Source organism: Mandrillus leucophaeus, unplaced genomic scaffold (genome assembly GCF_000951045.1).
Source record: "Mandrillus leucophaeus isolate KB7577 unplaced genomic scaffold, Mleu.le_1.0 Scaffold656, whole genome shotgun sequence".
NCBI lineage: Eukaryota > Metazoa > Chordata > Mammalia > Primates > Cercopithecidae > Mandrillus > Mandrillus leucophaeus.
Genome location: NW_012107097.1, coordinates 281,508 through 307,280, shown reverse-complemented (window position 1 = coordinate 307,280; position 25,773 = coordinate 281,508). Strand labels below are relative to the sequence as shown.

Here is a 25,773-nt window from a genome sequence, read left to right as displayed (position 1 = left end):
TAGCCAAGCCCATGTCTAGGGAAAAGCATTCCTGACTGAGTGAACAGAAATTACAAAGCCTCAGAGGAGGGAGCATGCCTAGGTAGCCCCCGAGACCTGGTGAGGCTGGTTCGTGGAGCAGCCTCCATGGAGAGGAGTTAGGCAAGGAGGGAGGAGGTGCTGGCCAGTAGACCTCGTGTGTCTCTGTGGGTCAGAGCAAGGACCCGGACTCTCCCCGTGAGTAAGAAGACGAGCCCATGGAGGTTTTGGAGCTGAGGAGGAGTTTTACAGATGACCGGTCTGTTCTGGGGACTTGCAATTAGTGGACCATCTGTATCCGAGTGGCATCTAACCCTGTGGGAGAACTCCCCAGCCTGCTCTCGCTGTACCTGGCAGTTGTATTAATGACGTTAACTGCACAGTCCAGCTTGAGTCCCCTGTAGAATGTGGGCGGTGGACACTAAACCGAGAGGAATCGCTGTGGGTTGGCAGACACAGTGGAGACTCACTCCTGGACAGGCTGTGGAATGTGTGGAAGCAGGTACAGCTTAGGCCGGCGCTGAGGTTCAGCAGGGAAGCCAGAGGAGTCCGTAGCCCGGGAGACCTGGCCTACAGCGGAGAGAGTGAGTCCGTGCCAGTGGTGGGATGTGGCTGCAAAAAATGGTCAGATTCATGGAAGTCTGGTGTCCAGCTGGCAGACGTTAGTGATCCCACAAATACAGCTGTGTGCCTTGAACACGCACTCCAGAGCTTCCAAAGAGCGCCAGGGCTGTGGGGGCTAGAGACTGTGTCTCGTGTGGAAGCGTGGCTGAGAACGGGCTCGACAGGCTCTTTGTCACTGTGCGGAGCCTCTGAAGGACTTGGATGTGCTCGAAGCCCCTTCCCCTAATTGCTGTATAGGTCAGGGTGGACATCCCAGGGATCCTGGAGGCTAGGGAGCCAGTCTGCACAGGATGGTTTTAGAAGAAGCTGTAGGGGCCAGGCATGGTGGCTCACGCCTGTAATCTCAGCACTTTGGGAGGCCAAGGCGGGTGGATCACTTGAGGTCAGGAGTTCGAGACCAGCCTGGCCAACATGGTAAAACTCCGTCTCTACTGAAAATACAAATATTAGCCAAGTGTGGTGGCGGGTGCCTGTCATCCCAGCTACTCGGGAGCCTGAGGCGGGAGAATTGCTTGAACCCAGGAGGCAGAGGTTGCAGTGAGCCAAGATCATGCCATTGGCCGGGCGCGGTGGCTCAAGCCTGTAATCCCAGCACTTTGGGAGGCCGAGACGGGCGGATCACGAGGTCAGGAGATCGAGACCATCCTGGCTAATGCAGTGAAACCCCGTCTCTACTAAAAATACAAAAAAAAAAAAAAAAAAAAAAGATCATGCCATTGCACTCCAGCCTGGGTGACAGAGCAAGACTCCGTCTCAAAAAAAAAAAAACAAGAAGCTGTATGATGTGGGGGTTTGGGGTGTGTTCTGGGCAGAGGAGGCAGAATTCTAGCCCCAGCTCCACTCCTCACGAGCTGTACAACCTGGGCCCATGACTGACCCCTTTCTCACCTTAGTTCCCTGGCTCTACAATGGAGGTAATTATCATGTTGAACTCACCGGGTTGAGATCTTACTTAATACTTGCACAGCCCTTAGAAGCATCTAGCACAGTGGTCTTCAGCATCTGGAAACGTCTGGAAACATTTTGTCACACCTGAGGAGTGGAATTTCCTACTGGTGTCTAGTGGGTAGAGGCCAGAGATGCTGCTAAATATCCCGTAATACACAAGACAGACCCCGCAGCAATGAACTCTCTGGCCCTCAAAGTTAGTGGGGCAGTGATTGTGAGATCCTGATTCCTTTTTCTTTTCCTCCTTTTTTTTTTTTTTTTTGCCCCCAGCCATGAGTAAGAGATCCTGGTTTCGCACAAAGTGAACATGCAGTATGTTGTTTCAGTTGTTAATTCGCCATGCAATACATCGTTATTCACATATTATTGTTTGTCAAATGTCTATAAAACATCTGCCACATTCTTGGCAGTTTAATAGAACCTAGAGATATAAAGAAGTTCCTGACCACAGAGGTCGTAGTCTCACAGGCAAGACAGGAAAACACAGAATTATATAATACGAAATTACATTATATCATAGAGCATATTCTATAGTAAGTTACTCCGATTGGCTCTTGGTATTAAAATGTCTTCAGTTTCAGAGGTCACAGGATAGTAGGCAATACTTGAAAGTCAGTAATGATATAAAATAAAATATATTACCTGTGTGAAAGAGAATTTCAGGCACAATAATATTTTAAAGAGTTTATTTGTGTGAGAAGTGAATTGGGAAACAGAAAACCAAAAAAGGTTTAGTGGCCCAATGACAAAGTTTCAGATGCAGGTGTTGGGAGGGTGAATGTGAAAGCAAAATAAAGAATTTATTTGATTTAGTTGGTTGCAATTACAAAATTGCTTTGTTTGGTTTACCTTGTTGGAAGTTTCCTAGTCACATAACCATATGTTAGTTGGCCTTTTATGATTGGCTGAAGTTTTATTTGTGTCAAACAGAAGCATTTACCATAAATAACCCCAGTTAAGATTTGATGATGCTGTCTTTTAAGCAAGGTTAAGGCTGTTGTTAAGGCCTCATTGGTTTTGTTTGGTAAGGAATTTTTCAGGCCTGTTCTCCAAATTTTGCTTTAATAGTTCCTTGCTTTTTGTTATTCTCTCAGCAAGCTGATAGTGTGACTAGATAACACAGCGTTACTCTCTGTTACCACCACTGATGTAGTCGCTGGGACAGAGTCAGGTAGATGTTCTTGTTGTCATGATCAGCAGGTAGGTTGGGGATCAGAATTCCTTGGCCACAGTTAGCAGTTACATAGTCAGTGTTGCTTTCCTCAAGTTGGATGATCCTCATGGTAATCATTTGATGTTCGAGCAGCTGTTGGAAATCATTTAGAACCCTTGAGAGAATACAAGGCACCAGGGGGGTAAACATAATAATTATAAGGAGAGTAATAGCCAAGGGTTGAAGGATTCCTCTGAGCAAAGATTCCCAGGAGCCAAGACTTAACCAACTGAGTGAATCAATGGAGGAGGCAGTGCCCATGTCATGAAAAACTCTTGTGTGTTCTTTAAAGTTTTTTAAATTTTCGGTAATACCTGATTTGTTAACATAAAAACGACACTTTTTTTTTTTTTGAGATCGAGTCTCACTCTGTTGCCCAGGCTGGAGTGCAGTGGTGCAATCTCAGCTAACTGTAACCTCCGCCTTCCAGGTTCAAGTGATTCTCCTGCCTCAACCTCCCAAGTAGCTGGGACTACAGGTGTGCACCACCACACCCGGCTAATTTTTGTGTTTTTAGTAGAGATGGGATTTCACTATGTTGGCCACGCTGGTCTTGAACGCCTCACCTCAGGTGATCCACCTGCCTCAGCCTCCCAAAGTGCTGGGATTACAGGTGTGAGCCACCGGGCCTGGCCAACAACTTTTTTTTTTTTTTTTTGAGATGGAGTCTCACTCTGTCTTGCCCAACCAGGCTGGAGTGCAGTGGTGTGATCTTGACTCACTGCAACTTCTGCCTTCGGGTTCAAGTGATGATTCTCCTGTCTCAGCCTCCTGAGTAGCTGGGAATACAGGCATGTGCCGCCACACCCGGCTAATTTTGTATTTTTAGTAGAGACAGGGTTTCACTGTGTTGGCCAGGCTGGTCTCGGACTCTTGACCTTAGGTGATCCACTTCCCTCAGCTTCCCAGAGTGCTGGGATTATAGGCATGAGCCATGCGCCTGGCCAACTACACCTTTTTACCAATTAGGGAACAGGGTCTCCCTTTTTGAGCAGTTAAAGTAGCAAGAAGTCTTCTATTGTACGGTACTACTGAGGCCAATTTAGTCATCCCAGATTGTACTGCTGAAGATAATTCGAAGTGTCATTTAAACTTTTTTTCAGAGGTTGGTAAAATTTAAAATATTAATTGATTTTTTTCAATTCAGACATTCTCAACTGAGAGAAAAGGGCTCTTACAGAAGTATGAAATCCAGAACCCCTTCATAAGATTGTGTCTGGGATATTATGATTCTCTTTTGTGAGGGGTCACTTTATGTACAAATGACTCAAAGGTTAAGGATTTGTGTGGCAGTTGAAGAGTCATATCTAGTCATTTTAGGTAGAAGATAGCCCAAACCACAGATCCAGACTGGCTAGGTGGAACATCTTTATATATGTTGTTGCTGCATAAGATGAATAATTCAGTGTTATTGATAGAAAGGGTCAAAGTGGATCCTATTACCCACCAGTTGGGGGTGATACAAATGTCATGGTTATTCTTGGTCACATCTGCATCTGCACAGTGCCACGTTGAATGGTTATGGTTTCAATTGGAGTAGGAACAAAAAACATTTCTATGAATTTGATAAAATGACTGTATGCCATCATCAATCAGGGATGATTGGTTTTCTTTTTCTTTGAGACTCAGTCTTGCTGTGTCACCCAGGCTGGAGTGCAGTGGCGCGATCTCGGCTCACTGCTACCTCCACTTCCCGGGTTCAAGTGATTCTCCTGTCTCAGCCTCCCCAATAGCTGGGACTACAGGCACCCGCCACCAGGCCCGGCTAATTTTTTGTATTTTTAGTAGAGACGGGGTTTCACCGTGTTAGCCAGGATGGTCTCAATCTCCTGACCTCGTGATCTGCCCGCTTCGGCCTCCCAAAGGGATGATTGGTTTTCTTTCCAAATATGACCTGAGCATTGATCTGTCCAATAAGCACGATTATTATTTACTTTATATAGCAGATCTTATTGAGGCATACAGTTTTCCTGTAGCGTTTCCATTGAACCAATGTCTAGTTCTAGTAAGTTTTCTGATGATACGGTTGAGGCTTCCGTGGTCATGTTCTGATTTTATATGTGTCATATATAGGAGTCTAGTGTTCATAATCTGTGTCAAACCTAAGAATTTGATTACAGAGGGATTCTGGAACACTGCTTAGGTTAGGCCCAGTTCCATTCGTGTTTTCTGTGCATAGAGATAAGTTACCATTCATGACATCAATCATCGTTGTGGGCCATCCCTTTGCCTCTACTGCTTCTTCGCAGTGCTACCCTGGTTGATCATAAATATCAGCCAACCTGCCAAGGGAAGGATACCAACCCTTTTCACAGGGTCGAAATGCCATTTTCCTGAATTGCTCACTCAAGTGTGTATGGGAGCAGGTTCTAATATTAGTTTTGATTATTTCCATTTATGTAGAGGATGACGTAGCCAGCAGTTGCTTTGCTTAGTAGTGAGAATGGCTTCGTGTTGAGCAGTAGATCTTAGAGGGTATTCAGTTTGAATAACGAAATTCCCTAACAAAACTAAAAGTGTGAACATTTTGTGCTGAAACCAAACAAAGACAAGTCTGAGTCAATGGAAGGGAACGACATGGAGTCTTGTTTCATTGTCTTGGGAAAGCTGTGGCTATTTCGCGATATCATCTACTTTTTTTTTTTTGAGACCGAGTCTCGCCCTGTTGCCCAGGCTGGAGTGCAGTGGTGCGATCTCGGCTCACTGCAAGCTCCGCCTCCCGGGTTCAAGCGATTCTCCTGCCTCAGGTTCCCAAGTAACTGGGACTACAGGTGCGCACCACTGCACCCAGCTAATTTTTGTATTTTTAGTAGAGACAGGGTTTCACTCTGTTGGTCAGGCTAGTCTGGAACTCTTGACCTCGTGATCCGCCCGCCTCAGCCTGCCAAAGTGCTGGGATTACAGGCATGAGCCACTGTGCCCAGCCAATATCATCTACTTTTATGGAAGAATTTCTCTTGGGGATCCTTAATTTTATTTTTATTTTATTATTATTATTATTATTATTATTATTATTATTATTGAGACGGAGTTTCTCTCTTTTTGCCCAGGCTGCAGTGCAGTGGCACAATCTCAGCTCACTGCAACCTCCGCTTCCCAGGTTCAAGTGATTGTCCTGCCTCATCCTCCTGAGTAACTGAGATTACAGGAATCTACCACCACACCTGGCTAATTTTTGTAGTTTTAGTAGAGATTGGGTTTCACCATGTTGGCCAGGCTGTTCTCAAACTCCTGACCTCAGGTGATCCACCTGCCTCGGCCTCCCTAAGTGCTGAGATTACAGGCATGAGCCACCACACCCGGCCGGGTATCCTTAATTTTAAATCACATGTGGGTTGACAAGTCCAAAAGTCTAAGAGAGCTCTCATTAGCTGTGAAACATGTACCCAAGGTTCAAGATCCTGACATTTTACTACGGTGAGAATAGTAAGAAGAAACTGGTGTAGTCTCTTTCAACAGGGCTCAGGGGCAGTTGTTCTCTGCTGTCTTTTACAAAAGAGCTAGTCTTGGCTGGGCGCAGTGACTCACGCCTGTAATCCCAGCACTTTGGGAGGCTGAGGCAGGCGGATGACCTGAGGTCAGGAGTTTGAGACCAGCCTGGCCAACATGGTGAAACCCCATGTCTGCTAAAAATACAAAAATTAGCTGGGCATGGTGACGCATGCCTGTAATCCCAGCTACTTGGAAGGCTGAGGCAGGAGAATTGCTTGAACCCATGAGGTAGAGGTTGCAGTGTGCTGAGATTGTGCCACTGCACTCCAGCCTGGGCGACACAGCGCGACTGTCTCAAAAAAAAAAAAAAAAAAAGAGCCAGTTTCCAGATTCCAGGTCACAGAAGGTGGGATCATCAGTAGGCAGGTCACAGAAAGCCTCCTTCACCTGGCAGAATATACTTTGGCATAATAAATCAAGGCCTTGCAGGATTGAGTCACATCAGAGCCAACAGTGCATTGGATAAATGAAGTTCTATTATGAAAGGCACAAGTCGTTCAGTATTTATTTCATGAAGGGCCACTTTGTGTGTTCCACTGGGGGTTGATGTTCTTGCCATAAAGGTCGGTGGTAATTCTTTTGGCCAAGATAATCCAGTTGACTCAGTTAATTTAGCTCATTTTAGTTTTGTGATGCCATTTCTCCATTCAGCCTTTCCAGAAGACTGAGAGTGATAAGGGCAATGATAGTGCCGTTAGGTCTGTAAACTCTTATTTGGTGGATGACCTGTCAAATAAAGCGAATCGCCCTAGCACTAGAGACCTCCTCAGCAGGTAGGTGGGATTTCATCTTTCTGGAGCCTGAGCATCTCCAAAGAAGAGCTGGCTGATGGAGCTTCCCTGACCGGTGACCTCCACCCTCTTCTCTCCAGAGCTCTTTGCCCCAGCGGTATCTGCAGGAATGGAGGGAGTTGGCCAAAGCAGAGAGATTTTTACTCAGCCCCCATCCAGGTGAGCACACAACAGCCTTTTGTGCTTGGGCTGATGCGTGCATTTCTGTCTCTACATGCATGCCTGGAAGTGTGCAGATGAGTGTGTGAGAGAGGGTATATGGCCACGCATCCTTGCATAGACAAGAACATGGGTGCACTTGTGCATGTGCACAGCCCCTCCCCACCCCAGGCGTGCTGTGGTGCTGCCCTGCCGCTGGCCCAGAGCTTGCCTCTGTTGGCTTTGAGACCCTGGCTTTGCACTGTGGCTTTGCTTTGCCTTAGAGACCAGCTGCTCCCCTGCTGTGGTCTCTCATAGTGGAGACTGATCCCTGGCCACCCATTCAGCTGCCTGAGAGCCCTGGGACCAGTGTTCATCCCCTGCCTCCCAAAACAGAGGTGTGTAGAAGTTCCCTGCCTGGAGTCCCAGCCCTGCCAGGATGGAGAAAATGGGCACCAGTTACTGTGACCCATTCCGGCTCCATATGGATTTGGTTTGACAACAAAGCTCCCTCTGTGTGTTCCCAAGCCCCTTACATAACCGGGGGCTGTGGGCAGAGGAGGAAAGGAGGAGGAGGTGGAGATGGGAACCAGGAGACACCAGGATGGGATGGCTGGAAAGGACACAGGGACCAGGAGGAGAGGGCAGGAGATGAGGGCCAGAGAGGAGGAGAGAGTGGGAGCAGGAGGGGAAAGTGCTGGTCTTGACCTCCCAGTTCTACCTCCTGCTTCCTGGGGAGGGGAGGGTGGAGGCCAGCCACCGACCTCTGCTTGTGGACGCTTTGCCTTCTTTTCTTTGGACCTTTCTCACCAGTCCTGGAAGGGCTGAGGAGGGGGCTGTGGGACTGTCTGGGGTGAGGTGAGGTCAGGTGTTGGGCTGGACTTGGGAGGCTGGTCCTTGGCCCCAGCCTGTAACTGAATAAATGCCATTAAAAGAGGAATCAGTTCCTGGCTTCCGTTGCCTCCAGCCAGGTGCCAGCCCTGGTTCCAGAACCCCTCTGACCACTCCTCTTGAGTGCTCAAGAGGGCAGAATCACTGCAGCTTGTCCGTGTGCCCTGCCAGGCTGGTCCGGGGCCCCCTCCCAGGCCACTCATCCAGGGATGCAGCTCTGGCCTTGGCCCACCCCCATCAGAGGGCCTGTGGCCCTGATCACTGCACTCCCCACTCCGTTCTCTCCTGAGCATCACTGACCCTGCAGCTGTCCAAATAGAGCAAGAAGCGAATGTTCTCTTTGGGGCACAGCTGGACTGGCAGCCCTGCAGGGCCAGGTGAGCTGCCAGTCCTGGGTGTGTTCTCGGGGGTGGGGGTAGGAGGATCCTGGGCCACGATCCCTTCAGCTTCTCCTGGGCTGAAGGAAATAGCCACGCAGGGGTGGCCAGGAGGACTGGGGGGACGTCTGAGCTCTCCTGGCTTTGACTGGGGCCGGGACCCTGGGGGATGTGACCCTGGGGGATGTGACCCTGGGGGATGTGACCCTGGGGGGCGTGCTCTTCTGGGTGTTCCCAGGCTCTGTGTCTGGTCTGTGCCTCAGTGTCTGGGTTTTCTGGCACCAGGCTTCCTTGGGAAGAGCCTCTGGTTGTGCACCAGCCCTTAGGGTGGGTCTTATCCCAGGCTGCAGGGGACTGAGGGCCGAGCTCTTCCACCTTGAGAACAAGGATGGTTCCTCAGGGCTGGGAGGAGGAGGAGGCGCTGGCCAGGACCTTAGATTACCCAGGGCTGGGTTTGGAGCCTCACAGAAGATGGAGAAGCCAGGGTTCAGGCACTTGGCATGACCCCTGGCACCTCCTTCAGTTGATTTAGTGTCTCTGCCCTGGGGTATTCCGTGGGACCCTGGGCTGGCTGCTGTGTGCAGAAGTGGGTGTGGGCCATAGCCCAGACCTGCTGAACAAGTTGTAGGCTCTGGAATCCTCCGTCCCCAGGCAGTGACCAGGCCCTGACAGGCCTGAGTCTGTCCCTCCCATCACTCCCCCAGGTATGGGTGCAGATGACCATGAAATTGCTGAAGCCTCAGGGCTTGAGCCCCGAAAGTGTGAGCAGGCTGGCGGGGCCGCTGGAGGAAGGCCTTGCAGGTTCCTGGATTTGGGTGCTGGTTGGGCTAGGAGGACAGTCCCTGTCACTGGGACTAAGCACAGGTGCGGAGAGGCTGAGACGGGCCCAGAGGACAGTGAGTGTGTGTTGTGTGGGTGCTGGGCCAGGTGCCCTCCATGGGGCAGCAGGCTCTGCAGTACCCTTGGCCAAACGGCCACAGGCTGCCCCAGGACACTCCCCAGGCCCACTGGGGACACACCTGTGGGGCTCATAGTTGTGGCTGGGTCTCTTCTCAGGAGCCAGAATCTTTCTGGGAGCTGAGCCTGGCTGGGCAGAGGGCGAGGAGCCCAGGGTTCCCCTTTCCCTGACTTTGGAGGAAAGAGGTCCCTGAGGGCTGGCACAGCCACTCCCTGCCCCTTAGAGGCTTTGGGCTGCCTGGCGATAGCTCCAGGGACCTGCAAGCTGACAGAGTCTCCAGGAGCCAGAGCTGGGGTGGGAGGCATCCAGTGGGCCTGAGGGAGGTAGAGCAGCAGCAGCAGCTGAGCCCAGCCTCCACCAGCCCTGAGGAATGGGGGAAGAGAGTGCCCCGGCTTAGGGGGGCCCTCAAGCCCTGGAAGCTGTATGTGGTTATGGGGGGCGGGGGCAGAGAGGAGGAGGTCTGAGGGCTGGGTGTGTGTGTAGGGGGTGGTGAGTGTGTGTGTGTGTGTGTGACCAGGCTAGCAGGTGCCTGAGTATGGACTAGTGTGTTTGTGCTGGAGAAGCCTGTGTAGCTTACTGACATGGGAGGGCCTGTGTGAGCAGACGGGACCGGAGAGCTGCTGGAAGGGGCTGTCTGTGCCATCAGGCTCTGAGTGTGGATGCAGCTCTGCCTGTTCAGGCAGATTCACTGGAGGGGCTACTGCGCAGAGCCTGGGCCCTGGACACCTAGAAAGGCCCCTCCTCCCCTCGTCTTCCCTCCCTCATGGCCCACCTTTACTCTGAGGGGTTGGACTCCCTGCTGGCGGCAAGCTGGAGAGGGAATCTCTTGGCGCCTTCTCTGTTCCCAGGGACAGGCGGCTGCAGGTTGGAAGGCTTGCTTTTCCTGCCCACCCTCGTCTTCACCAAGTCCTCATCTGGGGGCCCTGCCCCACTCTCCCTCCCAGTGCAGGGCCCTCCCCTCTGGCGAGCCTGCCTCGCTACTCCCCAGCTCAACCCCTTTAACCCTGCTGGCTCCTAATGGGACTCATGGGACTTCAGGTGTGGACCCTCAGACCCTCAGCTGCATAGTTCCAGAAACTTGTTCATCGAGCGCCAGGCTGACCGTGGTGTCCATCTCAGTGCCCAGCAGATGTTCTGGTGGGGGGAGGTGGGAGTACAAGGTCTGCCGAGTGAGGGTTCCTTCCAGGAGGAGGCAGAGGAAAGGGGTTTCTGAGCCCAGATCTCCGATGCTCCAAGGCACTCAAAACCAGAGCTGAGAGCCTGAATTCAGAGGCTGTGCTGTGGGGCAGGGCTGGAATTTGTGGCACCTGTGTGGGGACCGCAGGGCTGAACGTTACCTTTACTGTCCCTGCTTGGGGATTTTGGGGTACTGGGTTTGGATAAAGTGTGTCACCTGCATAGGGAGCACTGTTCTGGAAGTGGACTCTGCTCAGGTGTGGGGGGCCTGCCTGTGGGGCGCACCATGGACAGGAGGCTGGTGTCTGGTCAGGCTGAGGGATCTGTGTGCCAGCCCTTCTGGGAAGGCTGAATGGGGCGGAACTGGTCAGGGCCTGGCACAAACTCCAGGAAGTGCTACTCCCAGAGAGAGAGAGATGGAGAGCCACCTCCCTGGGGGCCTCCTCCCCATCCCCTTCTGCATGCCACCGCACCCCAGCAGTGTCCCTTGAGGCTGGGCCATGGGTGGATCTGAGTCAGGGCAGGGCAGAGTGGGAGTGGCAGTGCCTCTGCCTGTCTCCCTGGCCGTGGCAGGTCCTGTGTCACATAGAGACCAGGAGAGGTGAGTGTGACTGTGGTACTAGTGGGGGCAGTGGCTGAGGACCCCTCTCTTTGCTGGGCTGGGGCAGAGCTTGAATGGAGAGGGGCTGCCTTGTGCCTGGGAGGGGAGGGCCAGGTGTCGCTGGCACCTTCCGGGTCCTGAGTGCTTGCTCTGTGCCCAGCCCCTGCTGAAGCTGCAGACATTAAATACCAGGATATGTTTTGAGACTCAGGACACCTTTGAGGACTTGCTGCTGTTATCTGCATTTAAAAGACGAGGACTCCGAGGCTCTGAGAGGTTAAGTACCTGGTCTGGGTCACCTGGTCAGTTTCTGAGCTCCAGACGGCTCATCCCAAATTTCATGGGTGCATAGGGATTAAAAGTAGTTCTGGCTGAATTTTAGATCCTGGTTCCACTATTTTCAAGCTGTCTGGTCTTAGGACCGTTGATGTAGTCCCTCTGTGCCTCAGTTTCCCCATCTGTAAATGAGAATGAAAGAGTACTCCCCCATCAATTGGTTGAAAACTAGAGTGAGATTATGCACAGCAGCTGCAGCACAGCCCCAGGGATGATCTAAAAGTGAATTCAGGACAGGACGTGGTGGCTCAGGCCTGTAGTTTCAGCACTTTGGGAGGCTGAGGTGGGAGGATCCCTTGAGCCCAGGAGTTTGAGGCCACCCTGAACAACATAGTGAGACCTCGTCTCAACAAAAAAAGTGAATCCAGTGGTGTCACTCTTTGTTATTAATGCCCTCCGGTGACATTCATGACATCCAAACGTAGAATCTTAGCTGTTAGGGTGGCCTGTGACATCTGTACCATGTGTCCCCGTGGCCTCCCTGGCACTCCCTCTCCTTCCTGGCTGTCTGCCATTGCATGGAACTCCCTGCCTTGCACCCAACAAGCTCAGGGTGGTCTTGGGCACTTCTCAGTCTGGAACCTTCTGTTGCCTACCCCATCTTCCCATGTCTGCCTTTCATGTAGGCCTCCGGTTTATAGCCAGCTCCTCGGAGACATGGTTCTAACCCCTAGTGGCTAAGGGCTGGCCCTTACTCTCTGCCCCCATGCCCTGTGTTAGTGGTCCTGTGGTTGTCATTGTCCCGTCATCTCCACCATATCCTGTTTGCTGTCTGTCTGTGTCCCCCGAGGATGAATGCCATGAGTGCAGGCGTGTCACCCTGTTTCTCTCCTGCCATGGTGCTCGAGTCAGTGCCCTCCCTGCTTTCATTCGGCCGGCAGGCCTTGTGGCTTCTGTTTCTGCTGACCTGTCCAGCCTCATGGTCTGGGGAGGCCTTGGGGTCCCAAGCCTGCGCTGGGACAGGGGTGTTATTCCACTAGCCCTTCTGTGGAGCAAGTAGGGAAGGAGTGATGTGACCTCTGTGGCTCTCCTGGGACCACACGGGTTAGTCCTGTGGGTGACCTCACTTTAGAGAGGGCTGGCCAGCTGTCCCGGACTTAGGAAGTGGGTACAGCTGGACAAAAAGTGGCTGGAGTCAACTCTGCAGAAGCCACATCTGCTCATGAGAAGGATATCCTTGTGAGTACAGGGGAAATGACATGGAGAAAGACAAACACTGATGGGTGGCTCTGCCAGCTTCCCCTGGGGTGCTTCTGGCGACTCCCAGGTCTGTGCACACCCAGATCTTTGCACTGTGCTGTTTTAACTTGGAGAAGAGAGGAGGAAGTTAGCTGCTCTGAATGGTGTTGCTGCTAATCTCTACGACACTTTACTGTAGATTAGGAAAGGGAATGCACCTTACCCCCGCGCAAACCCTGCGCCCCGTTGGAGAAGCCCTGCGCCAGAGCATACAGTTTGGCAAGCAGGGGGAGGGCTGGAGCCCAGCCTCACTTGCCACCCTGGCCAGGCCGTGATTGCCCAGGGTGCGTGCTGTGGCTGGTGCTCTGCCACTGCTGTTTCTGTCATCAGGGTAGGACACAGGTAGGCAAGTAGGGCCTGTCAGTGAGAGGCGCAGGGGATGCGTGTTCTAGGGTCTGAGATCGGCTGCTTCCATTTCAGTGATTGTCTTTGGAGCTACGTCATTTGCTCATACAACCTCCCTTCAAGATAGTGCCTTTTTAAAATCCCATTTACCCAGAAGAAAACCTGAGACGTGGAAAGGTCGTTCGCACTTACTCACAGCAGTGATGGTTGGTCCCCAATTCACCTCCAAGTGTGAGATTTCAGTATTTTTTTTTCTTCCTCTCTTTTTTAAATCAAATTTTATTTGAAAGGATATCACAGTCACCGGTTTGAAAAAGGTAAGCAGGCCAGGTGTGATGGCTCATACCTTTAATCTCCGCATTTTGGGAGGCAGAAGCAGGCGTGTCAGTTGAGCCCAAGAGTTTGAGACCAGCCCGTTCTACGTGGTGAGACCCCAGCTCTCCAAAATTTCCAAAACCAGCTGGTCGTGGTGGTATGTGCGTGTGGTCCCAGCCACTGGCGAGGCTGAGGTGGAAGGGTTACTTCAGCCTGGTGGGTGGCTGCAGTGAGCTGAGATTGGGCCTCTGCTGTTCAGTCTGGGCTACAGAGCGAGACTCTATCTCCAAAAAAAAAAAAAAATTATAAAGGTAAACAGTACAGATGGGAATATGAGCATAAGTCACTCTCATTCCAGACCTCTGGTCCCCAGGACTTTTCTCTTGAGAGGCCATGGCCTTTGTTTTGCATCCTTCTGAGAAAACCTATTCGTGTACAGACATATCTGGGTATGCATGTAACTGTTTTGTGAAAGTGCATTTGGAGATATGGAGATCATTGTTTTGCACCCATCTTACGTTTTGATACTATGGATACTATGTTTTGGAGATTAGATGATACCAGCACTTTGCATAGGTTTGCACCCTCTTTTTCACAGCTGCGTAGTGTTTGCTTGTCTGTGAGTAGATTTCAAGTTCTTTCCATCTTAAGCTCTTAGAAAAAGTGCTGTTGAAGATCTTGATAGACAAGTCTCTGTGCAAACATAGGAAGCTTTTTAGAATGAGGTTCTGGCCATGGGCCAAATTCCCTCCGCGGGGTGGCCCTAGTTTTTACTTCCTTGTACATCCGTGAGAGCTCAGGCCCCTTGTGTTTTGCTCTTATGATGAAATACGATGTCTCCGTCACGTTGGAATTTGTAGATGTAGATGACCATAGTTTCTTATTTGCCATTCATTTCTTTACATTAAGGTAAATATTCATGTTCTTTGCCTATTTTATTTTACTTTATTTTTTTTGAGACAGTCTCGCTCTGTCTCCCAGGCTGGAATGAAGTGACTCACTCCTGGCTCACTGCACCCTCCACCTCCTGGGTTCAAGCAATTCTCCAGCCTCAGCCTCCTAAGTAGCAGGGATTACAGGCACCCACCACCACGTGGGCCTGGCTAATTTTTGTATTTTTAGTAGAGGCGGAGGTTTCAACATGTTGGCCAGGCTGATCTCGAACTCCTTATCTCAAATGATCCACCCACCTTGGCCTTCCAGAGTGCTGGGATAACAGGCGTGAGCCACTGCGCCCAGCCCTTTGCCTATTTTTAAATTAGGTTTCTTGTTTTGTTTTTCTTTCTAATTTACGTGAACATGTTATAGGCTCAGGGAATTTACTGATATGTATAGGTTGCAAATGTACTTTAGTTTTTCAGTTGTCTTTTTTTTTTTTTTTTTTTGAGAAGGAGTTTTGCTCTTGTTGCCCAGGCTGGAGTGCAATGACACGATCTTGGCTCACTGCAACCTCCACCTCCTGGGTTCAGGCAATTCTCCAGCCTCAGCCTCTTGAGTAGCTGGGATTACAGGTACGCACTACCACGCCTGGCTAATTTTTGTATTTTTAGTAGAGATGGGGTTTCACCATGTTGGCCAGATTGGTCGCTAACTCCTGACAGGTGATCCACCCGCCTTGGCCTCCCACAGTGCTGGGATTACAGGCATGAGCCACTGTGCCGGGCCTCAGTTGTCTTTTAAGTGTTTCATTTGTCTTCTCTCTACTCCTCCCTCTCTCTTGTGCACTTGCTGTCTCACTTAAATTTTATGTAGATGAATATATTCATCTTTCTTTGTTTAGCTTCTCAATTTATATTTCTTCACTATCTCTATTATGAAAATATTTCATCTATATAAATATTAATGTAACAGACTTGCGTGTGATAATCTGCCAGGTTGAACAAATGGGAATATTATCTCTCATATGATGTTAGATTTTTCTCCTTTAAAAAATAAAGTATTACAAGTATAGAACCAAAGACATGCCCCGTGACCTCTTCTATTCTTCCCAATCTCCCCAGAATATAATTATCACTTAAAGTTGGGTGTGTACCTATATTTTATTCTTTCATCATACACACAAGCACACACTGTTTATACACATAAATAGTGTTGTTTTGGACTCATACTTTGTTTTTACAACACCTTTTAACGTAAGTTTTTACTTTTATTGTTTTATTTAAGATAGGGTCTTGCTCTGTCACCCAGACTGGAGTACAGTGGCGTGATCGTAGCTCACTGCCACCTCCCATCTCCTGGGCTCAAGTGATCCTCCCACCTCAGTCTCCTGAGGAACTGGGATGGTGACAGTCATAAGCCACCAAGCCCAGCTAAGTTGTTTATTTTGTTTTTTATTTTTTAAATAAAGATGAAATCTTGCTATGTTATCAAGGCTGGTCTCAAACTCTTGGGCTCAAGCAATCCTCCTGCCTTGGCCTCCCAAAGTACTGGGATTACAGGCATGACTTTAAAAAGTTAATATTATGTCTTCAGGTTTATCCCAGTTGACCCATATGGATTGATTTCTTCAGTTTACATGGCTATATAGTATTCAGTTTCATGAATGTAGCACAGTGTATCTAGCCGTGGCTATACTGATGATAGTTGTTTCCAGTTTTTTTTGGTATTGCAGCACTGCCTAATAAATATCCTGGAGTGGGTTGTACTTCTATACTTCAAAATGAAATTACCAGATTGTAAAATATGCACATCTTCAGCCTCACTCAATATTGTGAAGTGCTCCTCTAAGCCTTTGTGTCAATTTGTACTTCTACCAGCAATGTGGAAATGATCCTTGGTTTTAGTCTGTATTCCCTGGTCATGAGTGAGCTGCAGCATCTTTTCATATGTCCATCAAGTGTTGGGATTAAATCTGTGAATTGCCTTTTTGTGCTCTTTGCTTTTTCTTTTTTTTTTAATTCCTTTGATTGTTTTGGTGGTTGTTATGGTAAAATGCACAAGCACAAGGTTATATTTACCATCTTAACCGTTTTTGTGTGTATAATTCAGTTTTCATTAAGCACTTTCAGAATGTGCTACCATCCCACCATCCATCTCCAGAACTCTCTTCATCTGGCCAAACTGAAACATCCTCCCCACTAGTCAAAAACTCCTCCTTTCCGTCTCCGCACAGCCCTTGGCAGCCACCATTCTGTTTTCTGCGTCTGTGAGTTTGACTGCTTTGAGTATCTCTTATAAGTGGAATGATACAGGACTTGTCTTTTCGAGACTGGCTTATTTCACTTTGCATAGTACCTTCAAGGTTGATCCATACTGGTAGCAGAATTTTCTTTCTTCAGGCTGGATAATATTCCATTGTATACGCAGACCACATTTTGTTGATCTGTTCATCCACTGATGGACACTTGGGGGATTGCCTCCACATTAGCTATTGCGAAGTCAATAATGCTGCTATGAACATGGGTGTACAGATACCTCTTTGACATCCTGGTTTCATATATTTTGGGAACATACCCAGAAGTGCAATTGCTTGATCCTGTCCTGTCCCTTGCTTTTCCCTTTGCTTACTTGTTTTTGTTGTTGTTTTATGGGAGTGCTGATATATTCAAGTATTTGTTGATTACGTGCATTATGCCTGACTTACTGAAAGCATGATGTCTTGAGAACTTAGCAACCCTGTGCCTGCTGAGTGGTAGAACAGCTCTGAAAAGGTCTCTTCTGGAGTGGGGGTGCTGCTTTGGAGAGCGATTAATCAGGGGCTTGGGTGCTGACTCTAGGAGGTGCGGCACTTAGAAAGACAGAGTGTGACTTCCCCAATGTGGTCTCCTTCCTTTTCCTCACTCCTTCTCCCACCTAACCCCAGCAATGAGCCCTTGAGTCTGGCTCAGTAGGTGGATCTGCATTCAGTGCAGGGCAGAGCCTGGGTGGCAGTGCCTCTCCTTGCCTCCCTGGCTGCCGCAAGGTCCCGTGTAGCATATGGTGTGGACTCAGCAGCCAGGAGGAGGAGCTGAGTGTGGTTGGGGTCGTGGTGGGGCCAGTGGCAGTGGATCTCTCTCTTTGTTGGGCTGGGCCAGTGCTTGAATGGAGAAGGGCTGCCATGTGTCTGGGGAGGGCAGAACCCAGTGTCACTGACACCTTCCAGATACGGAGTTCTTGTTCTGTGTTTGGCCCATACCTAATGTTGTGAAGTTGAAATACTGGAGTGTGTTTTGAGGCTCAGAACACCTGTGATAACTTGGTCATGTGTTTATATATACACATATATATACATATATATACACAATATACACACACACACACACACATATATATATATACACGCACAATTATTTTCCTTAACACCACTGACCTGAAGGCAGTTACCCTAATTTATAGATGAGGAATCTGAGGCTTTTGAGATTGTCAAGGTCACCTGGCCAGTGACTGGAATGGCCCATGGGTCTGAGTCCGTACCCCTTTTCACTGGCTCCTGGAGGCCACACGTACCTTACGCTTCCTGGGGCTTGGTCCTGGGGTTTCATCTCAGGTTGACCCTCTTTAGGGGGAAATAAGTAGGGAGGAAGGAGATTTCCTGGTATTAGGGTGTCCTCAAGCCTTCAGCTCTCCTGGGACTGCACGGAGTTTATTGTCTGATATCAGTGATGTGGGGCAGCAGACATGGAACTGGTAAGTGGTTAAGATCAGTCGGACATGACAACCCCAGTTCTGCAGAAACCACATCATTTGCCTGGGGAAAAAGGGGGTCCTTGTGAGCTCGTCGACATGCATTTGGCAGAAAGTGTGCTGGCTCTGCCAGCTTCCAGTATAAGCTTCTATCAAGCCCCTTGTGCCTTAGATGCCCAGGTCTTTTCAAAATAAACCTGGCGTGTTTTAACTTGATGAAACTTTCTGCTCACAGTCATCTTATTGTTTGCTGATGAATTCAGACCTCCATTCATTTAAATATTTGTCAATTATCTACCATGTGTCAGGCATTAAATTTAGTGCTGGAGATACTATGGGACATAAGAAGTCCCTGCTTGCTCGGAGTGTGCAGTCTAATTGATACTTGGAACAGTATGGTTTAACTGCCTCAAAGAAAATAAAGCAGCAGGATGTGACAGAGCTGGATGTGGAGAGTGAGGAGGCTTCTCTGGACCGGGTAGTCTGAACCCCATGCAGGGAGAAAACTGTGGCTGGGAGGAGAGGAGGCTGGAAGAAAGGTCTGGGCTTGGGTCCCAACCACTGATTCCAGATCTCTCAACATTTATAACATGACCAACTCCTGTTCTTTTTTTTTTTTTTTTTTTGAGACAGGGTTTCCCTCTGTCACCCAGGCTGGAGTGCAGGGGTCGATCATAGCTCACTGCAGCCTCGATCTCATGGACTCAGGGGGTCCTCCTGTATCTAGGACTACAGGTGTGTGCCACTACACCCAGCTAATTGTATTTTTACTTTCGTAGACATGGGGCAGGGTCTGCAGTCACATGCCTTGCAAGTGGCAGAGACAGGGTGTAGTCTCAGTAGCCAGTGCCTAGGGCACAAGTCTTGGCCAGAAGAGAGAAGGCTCAGGTGAACCAGTTTCATCTGACCTGCTTGATAACTCAAACATGGCTGCCCAACTGTGCGGTCTCTGGCAGGGTATGTGAGGTGGGTAGCTGGGTGGCCTGCCCCTTGCAGGCACTGGGGCGACATATCCGGGGATCAGGAAGAGGTTGGGTTTAGGCAGGGTAGAGGTGATTGTGTAGGCTGGGGGGGTAGCAGTGTCACCTTGAATGTGTTTCCATACCCAGGGACCAGATGGCCCGGGAGGAGGGGGATGGAGGCAGGGGGAAGAATGAGGTCTTTTTGACTTTGATGTGCTTTGACTGCAAGTCAGAATGAGTGGGACACCCCCACAGACATGTCAGCCCTCCTAATTTAGACTTTCTGAAGTGGAGCCTTGGGAACCGATGAAGCTTAATAAACTCTCCTGGTGCTTCCAGCAGGCACTTGAGGGTGAACACCACTGTCTTTGGGTCATAGGAAGTGTGAGCTAGTAGGAATCCTGGAGATTTTCTAGCCCAACAGTGTCCAGTCAAAATAGAATGGGAGCCAGAAATATAAGCCACATGTAATTTTAAATTACTTTTAAAACATTTAAATTTAGCCATGGTTTTAAAAAGTAAAAATCAATAGGTGAAATTCATTTTAATATTTTAACCCAATATAGCCAAAATCTTGGCATTTCAACATGGGATGAGTATAAAATAATGAAGGTGATATTTTATTCTTTTTTTTTTTTTGGTACTAAATCTGTGCACTCCAGTGTGTATTTTCCACTTAAAGCACACATCAGTGTGGACTGACCCCATTGCAAATACTCAGTGGCCACCTGGGGCTGGGGTGACCAAGTGGGACGTGATGGGGCTGGTGCAGTCCACCATTCTCACGACAGGCATCTGGGGTCAGCGAGGCAGGGCACTGGCTGTGCTGGAAGCAGGGCACTGGCTGTGCTGGTGGGAAGCCAGATTCCAGCCCCAGACACCAGAACCCTTGGCTTTAGATCCTTGGGGTGGGTGCGTTGCTTCTCCTGGGAGGAAGGAGTGCCCGGGAGCCCCTGACCAGGACCTGGGGCAGGTCCACACAGGCCCTGGATTTCTTCTGTATCCTGAGCCTGGCCCTGCTCTCTTGTCTCCCACCTCGTCACACTGGCTTCAGCTTTTTCACCCTGAGAAGGGAATTCAAAGCCTCTGCCCCTCCCAGACAGACACCAGGATATGATTTTCTTTTTTCTTTTCTTTTTGTTTGAGATAGGATCTCACTTGGTCTGGAGTGTAGTGGCCTGATCTCAGCTCACTGCAGCCTCCACCTACCGGGCTCAAATGATCATCCCACCTCAGCCTCTGAAGTAGTTGGGATTACAGGCACATGCCACCATGCCTGGCTGATTTTTGTATTTTTTGTAGAGATGGGGTTTCACCATGTTGCCCAGGCTGGTCTTGAACTCCTGACCTCAAGCAATCTGCCCTCCTCGGCCTCCCAAAGTGCTGGGATTACGGGCATGAGCCATGGGGCCCTGCCCTGGGTATGATTTTCAAGTGGTTGGTGTCTTGTGACTGGCAGCTGATAAACGGGTGATACAATGTTTCTATACAGGAGTCTGCAGAGCCAGGCTGCAGGGGCGGATGCGGGGGTAGCCTGTGGAGCCCGAGGGTGGGAACAGAGAGCGCCTTTTTCTGTAGGTGGAAGCCTGGCTGGCTCCTTTCCCTCAAAGGTCAGACAGCCTGAGAGATGTTTCCATCCTCCCATGCGTGGCCCTGAGGCAGTTAGCCGGTCAGTTACTCACTGTGCTCTCTGCCAACTCTAATGAGCCAGGAAGCCTCCCCGTGCCCAGGCGTGCTGTGATCACAGTGTTCAATGATGGGGTGAGGCTGCAGTGTCCAGCCAGGGGCTGTGCCACAGGGGCCAAAGGATATCTGACCTGCTGTCACTGCCTCTTCCATTCTGTTCCACCGTCACTGGGGCGATGCCATCCGATGAACAGATCCATTTATTAATTCAACATGTTTGTATTGAGAGCCCACTGGGTGCCAGGCACTGTTGTCGACACGGGCGATAAAGCAGCAAACAAAACAAGAGAAACATCTTTGCAAGCAGGGGAGGGGACCTGCAGTGTTGGGTGTGGAGTTGTTGCCGGGAAGTAGAGAAGCTGAGTAAAGAGCTGGATGGAGAGAGATGGCCAAGCCCATGTCTAGAGAAAAGCATTGTAGACTGAGTGAGCAGAAATCGCAAAGGCCCAGAGGAGGGAGCATGCCTAGCTAGCCCCCTAGACGTGGTGAGGCTGGTGTGGGCTGGGCAGTGATACGGTGTGACTGTGTCCCCACCCAAATCTCATATTGAATTATAGCTCCCATAATTCCCGTGTGTCATGGGAGACACTGGTGGAGATAATTGAATCATGGTGGCGGTTTCCCCACGTTGTTCTCGAGGCGGTAAGTCTCACGAAAGCTGATGATTTTGTAAGGGGTTTCCCCTTTCACGTGGCTCTCCTTCTCTCTCGCCTGCTGCCATGTAAGATGTACCTTTTTTCTTCTGTCATGATTGTGAGGCCTCCCCAGCCACGTGGAACTGGGAGTCTATTAAACGTCTTTTTCTTTATAAATTCCCCAGTTTCGGGCATGTCTTTATCAGCGGCATGAAAACAGACTAATGCAGGCAGCCTGCATTGGGAGGATTTGGGCAAGGAGGGAGGAGGTGCTGGCCAGTAGACCTCGTGTGTCTCTGTGGGTCAGAGCAAGGACCCGGACTCTCCCCGTGAGTGAGAAGAGGAGCCCATGGAGGTTTTGGAGCTGAGGAGGAGTTTTACAGATGACCGGTCTGTTCTGGGTACTTGCAATTAGTGGACCATCTGTATTCAAGTGTTGATTGGGTGGTTTTAACCCTGTGGGAGAACTCCCAGCCTGTACCCTGCTCTCACTGTACCTGGCAGTTGTATTAATGACTTTAACTGCACAGTCCAGCTTGAGTCCCCTGTAGAATGTGGGCAGTGGACACTAAGCCAAGAGGAATCGCTGTGGGTTGGCAGACATAGTGGAGACTCACTCCTGGACAGGCTGTGGAATGTGTGGAAGCAGGTACAGCTTAGGCCGGCCCTGAGGTTCAGCAGGGAAGCCAGAGGAGTCCGTAGCCCGGGAGACCTGGCCTATAGTGGAGAGAGTGAGTCCGTGCCAGTGGTGGGATGTGGCTGCAAAAAATGATCAGATTCATGGAAGTCTGGTGTCCAGCTGGCAGGCATTAGTGATCCCACAAATACAGCTGTGTGCCTTGAACACGCACTCAGAGCTTCCAGAGAGCACCTGGGCTGTGGGGGCTAGAGACTGTGTCTCATGTGGAGGCGTGGCTGAGAAGGGGCTCGACAGGCTCTTCATCACTGTGTGGAGACTTTGAAGGACTTGGATGTGCTCGAAGCCCCTTCCCCTAATTGCTGTATAGGGCAGGGTGTACATCCCAGGGATCATGGAGGCTAGGGAGCCAGTCTGCACAGGATGGTTTTAGAAGCCATAGGATATGGGGGCTCTGGGTGAAGGAGCCAGAATTCCAGCCCCAGCTCCACTCCTCACGAGCTGTACAACCTGTGCCCGTTACTGACCCCTTTCTCACCTTAGTTCCCTGGCTCTACAATGGAGGTAATTATCATGTTGAACCCACCGGGTTGAGATCTTATTTAATACTTGCACGGCCCTTAGAAACATCTAGCACAGTGGTCCTCAGCATTTGGAAATGTCTGGAAACATTTTGTCACACCTGAGAAGAGGGACTTCCTACTGGTGTCTAGCGGGTAGAGGCCAGAGATGACTGCTAAACATCCCATAATACACAAGACAGACCCCGCAACAATGAACTCTCTGGCCCCCAAAGTCAGTGGTGCAGAGATTGAGAGATCCTGGTTTCGCGTTTAGAACGTGCAGTACATTTCAGTTGTTAATGGAACATGCAATACATCTTTATTCACATGTTATTACTTATTTGTCAGATGTTTATAAAACATCTGCTACATACTTGGCAGTTTAATGGAATCTGCAGATTCAAAAAAGTTCCTGACCACAGAGGTCATTTAGGCAAGCTAGGAAAGCACAGAATTATATAACACAAAATTACATTATACCATAAAGCATATTCTATAGTACACTTACTCTGGTGGGCTCTTGGCATAAAAATGTCTCCAATCTCAGAGGTCATGGGATAGTGGGCAAGACACGAAAACCTCATATAATATAAAATTATGTTATCTCTAAGTGCTGAAATTAAGGTATAAACAATGTTTCATGGGAACCAAAACATCAGTCATTTGGAAGTATAGGTCAGGCCTTCATAGGAGAGGAACCATTTGAGCCAGATGTTGCCAGAGTGGGATGGTCTCAGTGAGCGGGATGTGGAGGGTTAGGATGTTATCTTAGTCTGTTTTGTGCTGCCATTACCACCAAGTAGGTAATTTATAAGGAGCAGAAGTTTATTTGCCTCACAGTTCCAGAGGCTGGGATGTCCAAGATCTACAGGCCACATCTGGTGAGGGTCTTCTTGCTGCATCATCTCATGGTAGATGGAAGAAGGGCAAGGTGGAGAGAGAGAACAGGAAGGGGTCTAATTGTCCTTTTATAAGGAACCCACTCCCATAATAATGGCATTAACCCATTCATGAGAACAGAGCCCTTAACCCATTCATGAGAACAGAGCCCTCAAGTATTGGGGGAACCCGCCCACAATATTTCAACATAGGTTCTTTCTATTTTCCATAAGCATTGGCTGGCTGAGAAACAGAGACAGTATAAAGAGAGGAATTTTACAGCTGTGCCGCCAGGGGTGACATCACATACCGATAGGGCCATCATGCCCACCTGAGTCTCAGATCAACCAGTTTTTATTAAAGGTTTCAAAAGGGGAGAGGGTGTAAGAACAGGGAGTACATACAAAGATCACATGCTTCAAAGGGCAAAAAACAGAACTAATAAGGGTCTAATAAGCATTACATGCTTCTGAGGGAACAGGACCAAGGGCAAAAGCAGAACTACTGATAAGGGTCCAACAAAGATCACAAGGCTAAGGGCAAAAGCAGAATTGCTGATAAGGGTCTATGTTCAGTGGTGCACATATTGTCTTGATAAACATCTTAACAGAAAACAGGGTTTAAGAGCAGAGAACTGACCACAAATGCTGCTAATTTGTCTGACCACAAATTTACCAGGGCAGAGTTTTTCCCCACCCTAATAAGCCTGAGGGTACTGCAGGAGACCAGGGTGTATCTCAGTCCTTATCTCAACCACGTAAGACAGACATTTCTGGAGTGGCTGTTTATAGACCTCCCCCCAGGAATGCATTCCTTTCCCAGAGTATTAATATTAATATTCCTTGCTAGGAAAAGAATTTAGTGATATCTCTCCTACTTGCACATCCGTTTATAGGCTCTCTGCAAGAAGAAAAATATGGCTCTTTTTGCCCGACCCCGCAGGCAGTCAGACCTTGTGGTTGTCTTCCCTTGTTCCCTAAAAATCGCTGCTATTCTGTTCTTTTTCAAGGTGCACTGATTTCATATTGTTCAAACACACATGTTTTACAATCAATTTATACAGTTAACACAGTTATCACAGTGGCCCAGAGGTGACGTACATCCTCAGCTTACAAAGATAACAGGATTAAGAGATTAAAGACAGGCACAAGAAATTATAAAAGTATTATTTGGGAACTGATAAATGTCCATGAAATCTTCACAATTTATGTTCCTCTGCCACGGCTCCACCCAGTCCCTCCGTTCGGGGTCCCTGACTTCCCACAGCACTCATGGCCTACTCTTACGAGACCCCACCTCACAACATTGTTATGTTTAGGATCAAGTTTCTAGCACATGAACTTTGAGGGACACATTCAAACCATAGCATTCTGCCCCAGTGCCCAAAATGTATGTCCTTGTCACATGCAGAATACATTTGCTTCTTACCTATAATCCCAAATTGTTATTTGTTTCAGCACCACATTAAAAGTCCAAAGTCCACAGTGTCCTCTAAGTCAGCTGTGGGTGAAACTCAAGGCATGGTTCATTCTGAAGCAAATTCCCCTCCAGTCATGGGCTGTGAAATCAAGCAAGTTGTCTACTTCCAAAGTACAGTGATGGGACAGGCATAGGACAGATATTCCATTCCAAAAGGGAGAGATAGGCAAGAAGAAAGGGGCAACTGGTCCAAACAACTCCAAAAACCCAGCAGGGGAAATAATACTAAATCCCAACTTGTCAAATAATCTTTTTCGACTCCATGTCCTGCCTTCCAGACACACTTGGGTAGGGACGTGGGCCCCCAAGGCCTCCAGCAGCCCTGCTTCTCTGGCTTTGCTGGGCTCATTCCATGCAGCAGCTCTCACAGGTTGGAGTCTTGTGCCTGCATCTCCCCCAGGTTGCTATTGCACATTGGTAGCTCTGCAGTTCTGGGGTGTCAGGATGGCCTTACTCCCACAGCTCCACTAGGCTTCCTGGGGACTCTGAGCAGCTCTGACTCCACAGTTCTGCTGGGCATTGCCCTACAGAGGGCTCCCTGGTTGTGGCTCTGCCCCTGCAACAAGTCTCTGCCTGGGTCCCCAGGCTGTCCACAGTATCCTTTGAAATCTAGTTGGAAGGAGCCAGGCCCATAGCCCCTGCATTCTGTACTCCAGTGGCATTAGGACCATGTGGATGCCACCAAGACTCACCACTTGCACCTTCTAGAGTGGCAGGTCAAGCTGCATCTGGGCCCATTTGAGCCATAGCTGGGGAGGCCAAGGAGCACTGTGCCCAAATGTGGGAGCAGAGACTTGAGGTGGCCCTGGACAGTGAGCCACAGGTCCTGAGGTTTCCCAAGACATGGCTTTTGATATAGTTACTTCCT

The 25,773-nt window shown here is 49.3% G+C and overlaps 1 protein-coding gene across 2 annotated transcripts in view; it reads left to right on the top strand.

The window, feature by feature from the left end:
* Positions 1–25,773, top strand: part of ST3GAL4 (ST3 beta-galactoside alpha-2,3-sialyltransferase 4) — a 60,155-nt gene that overhangs the window by 18,897 nt on the left and 15,485 nt on the right. The window contains exon 1 of one of the 2 annotated variants that reach the window (XM_012001239.1): positions 17,892–18,067. The exons of the other annotated variant lie outside the window; for it this stretch is intronic. Coding sequence (XP_011856629.1) covers positions 18,059–18,067 — 9 coding nt within the window. The 5' untranslated portion in view covers positions 17,892–18,058. Of the gene's footprint in view, positions 1–17,891; positions 18,068–25,773 lie in introns of those variants that run through there. 2 annotated transcript variants of the gene reach the window in all.